Source organism: Thunnus thynnus, chromosome 21 (genome assembly GCF_963924715.1).
Source record: "Thunnus thynnus chromosome 21, fThuThy2.1, whole genome shotgun sequence".
NCBI classification, from domain to species: Eukaryota; Metazoa; Chordata; class Actinopteri; order Scombriformes; family Scombridae; genus Thunnus; species Thunnus thynnus.
The window spans coordinates 9908557-9919607 of record NC_089537.1 but is presented as its reverse complement, the minus strand read 5'-3'; the positions used below and the strand labels follow the sequence as shown (position 1 = coordinate 9919607).

The 11051-nt window shown below is 42.8% G+C and overlaps 1 protein-coding gene across 1 annotated transcript; it reads left to right on the top strand.

The window, feature by feature from the left end:
- The first annotated feature begins 29 nt into the window (after window positions 1-29).
- On the top strand, window positions 30-10931 carry emilin2b (elastin microfibril interfacer 2b). The gene is made up of 9 exons (XM_067578585.1): window positions 30-511; window positions 652-777; window positions 1759-1943; window positions 2078-3856; window positions 9277-9486; window positions 9573-9626; window positions 9708-9758; window positions 9842-9958; window positions 10172-10931. The coding sequence occupies exons 1-9, from the start codon at window positions 384-386 to the stop codon at window positions 10504-10506; spliced, it is 2985 nt and encodes a 994-aa protein (XP_067434686.1). The 5' UTR covers window positions 30-383; the 3' UTR covers window positions 10507-10931.
- The last annotated feature ends 120 nt before the right edge of the window (window positions 10932-11051 follow it).

Genomic DNA, 11051 nt, shown 5'->3' with positions numbered 1-11051 from the left:
CAAACCTTAAACCCACAGAAACTGGCAGGCGTGCACATTTTACGCACAGGATAATTATGGTGCCTTTTCGAAACAATCATTATCCAAATGTGGGTGTCCGGAAATTATGTAGGACAACGACGTTGTGTTTTTGTATGTTGCCTGGAAATGAGCTGGATGAGGGCTTCAGTGTGTAGGATCTGAGAAATCGGGAGGGGGAAAAAAAAAAGCATCTGTCAGTATTGGAGGGAGTCCTGAAACGTCACATCCAAAGACGCTGGAAGGAGCCTGTTGAGGTCTGAGAACCACAAAGAGAGAGAACAACCGGCGGTGCCTTCACTGATCACTGGACCACAGAACTTTACTACTTATTACAATCTTAATTTTTTAAAATTATTTTAACCATGGAGAGCTGCGGATTGCCATTTCTTATTTTTCTAATAACTTTTCCTCTCATCAGTGGATCACCCTTCCAGTATAGCATGTTTCAGGGCAACGCGTATTCTGGCACCGAAACACGACAAAGAAATAAGTGAGTAAGCTGTCATTTATCCTCATCTCCTGTGCGTAAATTGAATAATTTCTGAGTAAAGTAATCTATGATGTGTGGGCTATACGCACGCACATCTTTTTTTTCCTCATTAGTAGTGATTAACCAGTGGTTTTCTGCAGGAACTGGTGCGCCTACGTTGTGCACAAAAACGTGAGCTGTGCCGTCGTGGGAGGCACAGAGAGTTTCGTGCAACCGGAGGCTTTACCGTGTCCACCGGAGCTGCCAAACTGTGCGCAACAAGTGATGTAAGTTCCCAGGAGGCTAGAGAACTGGGTGGAGAACGAATATTCTTTGCTTTTGAAGTATCTTTAAACATGTGACTCATTAGCTATTGTCATACAGTTTGAATTGGTGCAGTTGTGATATATAATCTTTCTTGGGCTGGGAAAGGTTTGCGTCTCATGTATGTAGTATTTTTTTATAATAGTGAGGGGTATCAAATACATAAAACATTCCTCTGTGCTCTAGTATAGGTTCTTTACAGTTTTGTTATGAAGTAGTATGGTCTACTGTCATTGTATAGAGAGATCCTATTTTTTTCTTCTCTTAAGCCAAAAACAACTAAACTTTCAGGGTGAAAACTCTCAACATATTGTCGTGTATACCATTAGTGAATGTCCATTATTAAAGTGCAGTTATTTTCCCTTCTTTGTAGTCTTTTTGTGCTGAATGGCTCTTAATGAGGACTACAAATTTAAATTTGACAAATCTTAAAAGCGTGACTTTTAAGCACTGGGTGAGATTATTCAGGCATCTGTGTTGAATCTTCATGTATAGCAAACATGGACAGACATGAACTGTCTTTGTTTTACTTCAGTATTCGTTGAGCAACAAACACACTTGTGACATGTAGTTAATCATCGTGTAGCAGGGGCCCTGTGGGTCAACTGTGTCCTCATGAATGGAAGAAAAAACCTAGAGCTGCCTCCTGCCAACTGCATGATTAATTAATTGCGAAAGACCGTTTTTTTATCTAGACTTAGCTGTCAACAAACAGATTTTATTGTGCTGTGAGTCCAAGTTTACATTGTATTCCTGAGAGGGACCATTGAAAGGTTAAAATGTAATATTCACTTGAAAATATGAGTAGATTACAGTCCTGATAATCTTTTATCAAGCATCTAATGAACAGAATTAACATTTCTAGTATAATATTACACTTTAAACCATGTCATTGTGCTGTGAATTATTGAAATCAGAATTTATTCATGTGTATATGTTTCCAGATACCGCACACACTTCAGGCCAATGTACAAGATTGCCTACAAGACTGTGACAGAGCTTGAGTGGAGGTGCTGCCCGGGGTACCAGGGCCACGACTGCATGGAGGTGAAAGACATTAAACTGCTCCAAGTGGAGCGTTTGCCCCAAACACCTTCTCCCGCTTCTGGACATATTCCAGTCCCACAAGGTGAAAGAGATGATTCTAACTGTTGAAATCTTGCACAAAAATATGTTAAACAAATTAAACAATTATTTAACTGCTGGAAAGATGTCATTCAAAAGGCATTTATGTTTCTGTCTCTCTGTTATAATTTGCTGTAGGTCCAGAGGAGCGGACAGACAGCCGAAGAAACCATCCATGGGGGAGAGAAGGGCAGTTTGGAGGTCAGACAGGTCACAGGCCACATGGGGGTCATGGACGATCTCAAAGTGCACAACACCTGGAGGAGGAGGTGCAGCGACTCTCCCAGATGGTCCTTGACATGCAGGCAAGAATGACAGACATGTCTTCAAATCTGAGACTGGATTTCCAGGAGGATGCCAGTAAAATGCTGGTTACACTTCTGAATAACGTCAGACAGCCGGCCAGCGCTCGGGGCGCAGAGACCCAAACCATTGACCTTCAGGACTTCTCTCTGGAGCGCGAGAGAACGCAGATGGATGAGGTCATGAACAAGATCAGCCAGGTCACAGACGCTCTGGAGTCCAAGGGTAACACCCTGAATGACCTGCTGGGTCGTGTCAACAGACATGATGGACAAATTCATCTGTTAATGGAGGCTGCTCAGACCCCGATGGCCACGTCGCCTCCTGCTCCCCCGGCCAGTGATGCTGACCTACGTGCCTACTTGGATGAGAAGATCAGTGCTTTGAGGGACGAGATGATGGAGGGCATGGACATCAAACTGGCAGATCTGAAGAACTCCTGTGATTATAAAATCCTGTCTGTTCGGGAGCAGTGTGAGGGACAAGAAGCCAACTACCTCAGCCTGGCCGAGCTCATGGACTCCAAAGAAACTGACCTCCGCAACGAGATCCAGGACCTCAAGAGCAAGCTAGTTGATCCAGGAAACGGAAACAAAGCTCTACCTGAAAACACCCGAGTGTCTGACTCTGTTCTGGCTCGTGTGGAGAACTTAGAGAGCCGTATGAACTTATCTGAGGGGACAGTGGCGGCGCAGTGCCTCTCTGTGGAGGAAAAGCTGAAGAGAGAACGGGCAGAGGCCATCAAAGACCTGAGGGAGACTCTGGAGGACAAGCTGGGCTTATTGGAAAACAGATTCACCACCTTGTTGGTAGATACAAGCACCAACTCCCCATCTGACAGCCAGCAAGCTCTGCAGAGGGAAGTAACCTCTCTTAAGGGCTCTTTTCAGACTCTGGAGAATAGATTCAAAGTCTTGGATCAGCTGTGCTCAAAGGAGTGTAAGGCTAATTTGACTGTCATAGAAAACCTTCAACAAGACTTCCAGAGCTGCAAAACTGCTGTCGATGCTATGGAGACTGGTCTAAAAGCCCAGTTAAATGGCCTTGGAGCCATGGAGGGTCAACTCCTCAATTATAGCACCAGCATTGAGAACGTACATAGCAAGCTGAGCTCCTTGAGAGGGCGTGTTGGCAGGTTGGAAGACTCGCTATCAGATGTAGTCCACCAGAGCCTCAACTACACCCGGGCTCAAGTCAACACAGGAGCCGAGCAGGAGGCCAAGGACCTTTTGGAGCATCACAGGACTCAGCATCAAGAGCTGAGACGGCAGCTGGACGAGCTGGGCCGGGAGGTGAAAGCAGAGGCCGACCACTGCAGGGAGAAAACGGAGGATGTCGAGAAGGAGATCGCCCACATCGACAGCCGGGTTGTTAGCGTCGAAAGTTTGTGCGGCAAGCTGGATCCCATCTCAGGTAGCCTCCAAAGGATCAAAGAAGGTCTGAATAAACATGTGACTGGATTGTGGACCTGTGTCAACCAGCTGAACAGCACAGTGAGAGCTCATGCACGAGATATTGGCGGACTGAAGGGAACTTGTCAGAAGCTCCAGAACCATATCTCTGATGTCACCGGAGACCTCCAGCTGCTAACGAACAGCTCTCCTGGGAAGACAGGTAATCTGTAGGAGAGTTAATATCAGCATAAACTGACCCTTTTATTTCTTTAAGATGTGAATGATTACTTGATCCCATGATACAGTGATTTAAACCATTTTTCCCAGTTTTATATCAGGTTAAACTTGATTTATTATCCACACGAGTTTCAATAGTAGAAGCTTGAGATAGCAATGAAGTAACTGCGATATTTCTCTTTAGATCATCATCTGGACTGGATCCCATTTGTTTCTCAGAGTCTGGCTGTGTAAGAGAAATGTCCATAATGGATTGCATTTCAGTGTGAGAGTGAGAGGAAGTTGGATTTTCATTTAACCTTGTACTCAATTAAAATAGGCAGGGCTGATTGAAGACACATGCTTGATTTAATAGACCCCATTTGTGTGTTGAGCAATACTTTGGCTTTAACAAATATTGCTCATCAGGCTTTTTTGTGCATCCAAGTGTGTATTTATGTCTGTTTGTCCATATACATACAAGTGTATGTGTGGTTTCTTGGGTGTACAAAGTGATCTTATCCACCTGATATGGATCTGTTGCTGTTTATCACTAATGCTGCATGTTATTGTAATTTAGCTTTTTTTGCTGTAAGCATATTTGAGAGTATGGATTTTCATACCATTGCATACTCCTCATATGAGCCTGCTCCTTAATGACGCCTATGAGATCCAGCTGGACTTCACCGAGTCTCACAGTTGTAAATGTGAACTAGAAGCACACCCATAATGTTTACAAGCCTTCCTCTGGGTCTCTTCCTCTGGGGCCAACTGGTTTTCAGTTGCTGGTTTATGGGGCAGGTGATGCAGCATATGATCCAGTCCAGCTTGGAATAAAATAGCCACAGCTCTTGGGGTCGCACCAGAGACTTTGCATCAAGTAAAGTGTGTTTCTATGTTCTATTATTCATGCGTGTAGTTCTGAGATGTCGTTTTTCTAATTTTTGCCAAATACGTGTGTCTGCAATGACGGGAAAATGGTGCCACCCAACCCCATGGTTGTTGTCGTAATATGGCATTTAATTCATCATTCTGTCATTGGGAGGTTTTGCAAGTGCAAGCACAGTTATTCATGATTTCCACTCGCGCTCAGTGATGTTACCAGCAGCCAAGTTGACCACTTGCTTGGCTCCATGTTTGTCTTTACGCTGCCAGCTGCCTCATCCTATTGTCTCCCTCCATGCTTATCTGAAGAGACTGGAAAATGCTGCTCAGAGGAGTCCATTACAGAGAGATGTGCACACAGCTTATCAATGATCACATGGGACCACTCGTGGGCGTCTTTATTTTAGAGCCAAGACCTCCAGTGTGTTCATATTAGGTGCTACTGAATCGACATTTATTTTTATATTGCTCCTTTGCCTCTCACCCTCTTCAGTATTATTTCACTCTCTCCTCTCCAAACCAATCGTGGTTCTCTCACACGCTTGAGCTTCCACGGATGAACTCTTCTTCTCTTGAAATAAACATTGTGAACGCTCAGAGGGTCCTAAAGGCCATTTGTCAATGTGTTTGCCATGATGTCATCCCAGTTGTTAACCTTAAATGAGTGGGTCAGGAAAGGGACGGAGAGGGATGTGATTTGTCATTCACTAGAGGATTTTGTTGCTTTCAGTGCACACTAACAATGACATTCTGGCATGATCTTTCAATATATTTTAGCTTGTTGACAAGTCATGAAAGAAATACATACGCCACTCCTAGATTTTGCATTAAAACTATTTACGTCATTCGTTCTTTCCCGGATATTTTGAGTGGATGTACATTACAGCTGTGCAGATGTACATTACAGCTGAGCATTAAAGTTATTTCCTGACTTTGGGAACAGCAGTTTGGCAATGAGAGAACTTTAACAGGAGGTCCGTTTACTGGCTTTATATCAAAATTTTCAACCATCCATGAAACTGAGCAAACTGAGCTAACGATGACCGTGAGATGCTGTTGAAAGCTCCTGAAAAAGCTAGATGTTCTGAAATTTTTTGTCAAACTTGGCTATAAACATTTGTTTCTAGTCTAAATGAAGCAATTTCCCAATTAATTTGAAAGTACCCTGGGGATTTTTTGGACCACTAGTGGCACTATGAAGCAATGTTTTTACCAGTAGGTCCCCAATTTGTTTATGAGGATTCATACACACGTACAAGGGCAAGAAACGACGTGATACAAATTCCTGCTGCCAGTTTCACGATACTCCACTGATCGACAGTTGCACATGTAGCAGTGGTCCTATGAAGAAGACTTCAAGCTAGCAGGCATGGATGTAAACAATGCACAATCTAAAATATACAAAAAATCAGATTTGCTCATTTTTTATGTTGAAGGAAATACATTCAGCACATTGGTGAGACTTCAAGGATACACACAGTTCATTATTGTGAGAAACACAGAGTGTAAACACAACTCCATAAGGCTCCTTTAAGTAATAATTATAAGCTGTTGTTTGTGTCCAGATAGAGAGTTGGCCTGTTTCAATTGATGTATATCGATAGCACGTAGTCAGTTTGTTAGAGTGCAAATGTAAAATGTCTCCTAATCCCTTCGTGTTAAAGCGCATCCTTCTCATTGTGTTTGACAACATGGCATCAACTTACACAGCCTTACAAATATAACCCGCACACCAAATCAAAGCTCCCTTTAATTTTTATTAACCACATTTTGGACCAACTACAAGTCTTCCTCAGGCAAATAAATAACATTTTTTAGAAATCATCAATATTTGCCTGAGGAAGACCTGTGGTTGGTCCAAAATGTTGCAAATAAATTTAAAGGGAGGTTTGATGTAGTATGAGGGAACTGCTTGTAACCCAGTTTAATTGATTTTTGTATCCAGCGCCTCTCCCACTGAGGTTTTATGGATTTGCACACGACTACTCAGACTTACTCAGCGTACTTCAAACAGCATCATAGAGCTCTATTACGGGAACGTTGTGAGATAAGAAAGCTTTCCTGCCTCTGACATTGCTCAGTGGTTAAACTGGTGGGTTGATGACCCCTGAGAGATAAAGCTACTTGTAGGGTGACAATCTCTGGTCAGTGGTCAAACACGATAACCCCCGTGAACCAAAAACAAGACGGGACCTGACAGAAAGCCCTCGAGAACAATGAAGCCGGTAGTGTTTCTCCAACGCTGTAACCGTGGCTGCTCATCTTATACTCTGTTGTCCTGACAGAGTAGGTGTTACATGATTTGTGACAAGTTTGCAATCTTTATTTTGTCCCATGAGCTCTGAACTCTGAGACTTGATTTATTGATTCCTAAAACAAAAATTTTAAGGAGCCCGGTGTGTTTTGGGCTAACAGTGACTCATAAAGTCAACACACACCACATTGCTGTGTAGTCATTATGATGTGGTTTGTAATGTTGAAAGTGACACAAGGGAGTGTGTTATCCTGGAACTGTGGAGGGGTGAGTGACTAATAACAAAGCGAGGGTTTCCCATGCTGCTTTTGGTGGAACGATGTAAATTTGTGGGCAGATCCAGCTGCATTTGTTTACAGCTCACTTCTTTCATTATGTCAAACACTCTCTCATGCATACATCCACCCTGCGCTTGCCTCTTTTCTGCTTGTGGCACTCGGTCTGAAATCAGTTTTGAATCATCAAAGCTGCGTTCACTGCGGCACATACCTCGCTTTATATGAGGAGCGACACGGCTAACAAACGCAGACCAGTAAAACATCCGCACATGTGCACGCAGACGCAGAAAATACCCCCTGCGTTGTTTTACGGTTACACTCAGGTCCCCCGCCCCCCCCCCCGCCACATGTTTTCTCTGGCTTCAGTAGTAAATGACCCTTTTCCCTGGGGTGAGGGGACAAACTGTCTGGTGATTGAACATGTGGCCATGCCTTGGTATGCTGGTATGCCTTTTAAATGTTGCTGGTTTTCCCTCTGGAGCAGCAGAGTCAGGGCCTGTTGTCTTGCTGCAGCCCGGAGAGTAACGCCGGCTATGTGCCCCCAGCCAGGAGGGTTGATTTGTTGATAAACTCCAGGGTTTGTCTCAGCTGCGGTTCTCAGGAATGCAGCTGCACATGTAATTCAGAGCTGGTCGACATATGATGTTAGAGCGGGCAGCAGCCTGTCATTTTCCCAGTTTATGGTTCAGGTGATCATTCATTGTTTAGCTGTTAATGAGAGTTGCCAGTAACTCAACCCGTAAACATAAACTCAATTACATGTTTCTTCATTGGTAATTTTAAAGTGAAAGTAAAACATACAATATAATATAATTACGTGTTATTCCGTTGAGGTTGGTCAATATTTGTCGGTGCTAACAAGTCGGTTTTAGACTTTGAAGCATGTTGAGTGAAGACTTCAGTTTGAGATGAGAAAAAATTAGTGTGGAGCTGCTTCATGGGAAATACAGGAGGTGGAAAACAAAACCAGTAGCACCTGGTAGTATAATTTAAATGATATAAAAAATTCCCTCCAGAAAATTCTGCTACTTTGAAGGTTAGTTTAAAGTTTCTGTTTCTGTTGAGGTTTTAATTTAAGATTTATCGTCATTTTTTTTCTCTGAGTCGCAGCTTTTCAATTTTTCATTTGCTAGTCAACAAGTATCTTCACTATTGGTTAAGTTGATGATTATTGTTTGTTTAGTCTATGAAATGTCAAAAAAATAGTGAAAAAATGTCAATCATAACTTCACAGAGCCAAAGCTGATGTCTTTAAATATTTTGTTTTGTCCAACCGACAGTACAGAAACCAAATATATTCAGTTTAAAATAACATAAAACAGAGAAAAGCAGCAAATCCTCACATTGGAAAGCGTGAAAACATGTTACATTTTGACCTTTCCACTATTTTTACTTAAAAAAAACAAAAAACTGACACGATTAATTGATTATCAAAATAGTTGCCAAATTGTGCTTTTGATCGACTCATCCTCATTTTCTCAGGATAATTAAAATATAGTTTCTATCATCAGTTGAAAATAATTCAACAGACTTTTGACAGATCAGTAAATGATTCATGTGAACCAGCATGTACAATACTGGGACCCTCGTACTGACACACATTAATGGTAATCAGCCATTGTGAATGATATACTTTATACCTCTTTTTAACATGCTCTGTCAAACATCCATTACTGAAAAAAACCTATATAATTATAGTAGATTTTAGTAAAGTGGAGATGCCTAAAAATAGAAAATTATCTTAATGAAAACTGGTCACAATTTGACCTGCATGTAAAGAGGACTTCTGTTCATGGCTTGCCTCTTCTAGTCATACTTTAAAGGTTTTCGACTGGGTTTATGTGGGAGATATTTTTCACAGATTGATAGGGGGTGAAGTTTAAGAGTCTCTGTGTAACCAGCTGGTTTGTTAACACATCTGACCTCAAAACATCTGTCCGTGCATCTGTCTCTCTCTGACCTGCAGCCTCACCCCCATCGCTCACTCCTTGTCTGCCTTTTTTTCAGGTGTTCAGGGTGGTGTGGAGGACACGGGACATCCTCAGGGTTCAAGTAAGGGCCTCGCAGTGCCGGCTGGCCCCGGGGAAGCCTCCCTCTCACCGCCGCCTGTGATGGAGACCGGAGAGGCGGGTCCCCCCGGCAAGATGACCTCGTCCAAGTTGCCTAAAGGGATGGACGGCAGCATGATGCCCGTTAAAGGTTTTGCTGGAGCTCCAGGTGAGACACGCTGACATTTAGACACACTGTTCTGCATGTCTTCAAGAGGGGTTTCAATCTTCTCATCTTTTTGTTGTATCTCATAGCTTCCCCAGTAAAACCCACTGAACCTCTGAAAACCAGAAAGCCTCTCATGCCAGGTAAATGCTCCTTTTTTTTAAATGCCATATTGCAACCAAGTGTTTCAAGAATGGATGAAACAATTCTCTTTTGCTCAGCAGATGTGAACATGCCCCAGAGACTATCACCACAGAAACCCAACACAGCTTCAGGTCAGAATTTATTCATGTTTCAAGCTGTTCTCTCGATCACTGTAATGTTTGCCAGTGGTTATTGTTGCATTTCCTGTGTTTAGGGGACAAAGTGTCGTTCTCAGCTGGTCTGACTCTTCCACCGTTTTATGGAGAGGTTGGAATAATTCGATTCAACAAGGTGCTGGTCAATGATGGAGGACACTATGATCCTACCACAGGTAACTGAAAGTCTTAACTCGCAATTTGTGGCTGCCATCTAATATAATATTGAATACTCAGACCTGATTGGCCAGTCGTTCTCTGGGGAGCGTCTTATAAAGGCAGATTAACAGTTAAACCAGCCTTATTCCAGTAAGTTGGGCTCATTTTCAGGTTCTGTTTCATAAAGTAGGTTTAAATAAGTCTAACCTAAGTTGACTCTGTGATCTCAGGTATCTTCACAGTTCCCACAGACGGCCGCTACCTGGTGACCGCAGTGCTCGCAGCGCAGCGAGGTGAGAAGGTCGAGGCGGTCCTCTCGGTGTCAAACCGCAGCATCCAGAGGTTGGACTCAACGGGTTTCCTGTCTGGAGCTGCGGCAGCACCGATGTCACATGAACGATGTAACTGCAGCAGTTCGACCTCGCTGAGTCTGGTTCTCTCACTGAGGCGAGGAGACCGAGTAGGACTGGTCATGACCGCCGGACAGCTCGCCATCTCCGCCTCCTCTGAGATCCTGTCGTCTTTCAGCGCCGTCCTTCTTTACTCCAGCCCGTCAAAACGGTAGCCCAGCTCCTCTCAAAGACAACTGAGATCTCATATAAAGCCATAAGTGGAGTATGGTGAACCTCATCGGGCCTTTGCTAAGGTAAAACGTTGTATTATCAGAGAAGAAGAAAAAAAACACACCGTCTCCAAACAATAAGTGAGATTATTTCTGTCATCGGTACTAATAGTGTGTTTACATTACAATTATTGTATATTTTTTACTTTAAAGTTTTGTTTATGACCTCGATCTTACAAATCCATATTTTGCAATAAAATCATCTGATCCGCCTACCACACACACACACACACACACACACACACACACACACACGCACACACATTCCTCTTCTTGTTGGTGCTAAAAATAATATGCAACAGGATCTTGGATTGTACTTTGAAATAGTTTATGCTTTTATTAAAGCATCATCCAACAAAAGATATTTGATTGGACAGTTTATTAATACAATACATATTGTAAATATACCATGTATACAGTTCATTTACAGTTGAGCTACAATTTTCGTACACTATAAAATGATAAATAAGTCGTTTTGAGCTCACTGC

Coding starts and splice junctions, on each gene's coding strand:
- emilin2b (XM_067578585.1), top strand. CDS start 384: ATGGAGAGCTGCGGATTGCCATTTCTTATTTTTCTAATAACTTTTCCT. Junction 3,857..9,276: donor CAGCTCTCCTGGGAAGACAG/GTAATCTGTAGG, acceptor CCTTTTTTTCAG/GTGTTCAGGGTGGTGTGGAG. Junction 9,759..9,841: donor GAAACCCAACACAGCTTCAG/GTCAGAATTTAT, acceptor TCCTGTGTTTAG/GGGACAAAGTGTCGTTCTCA.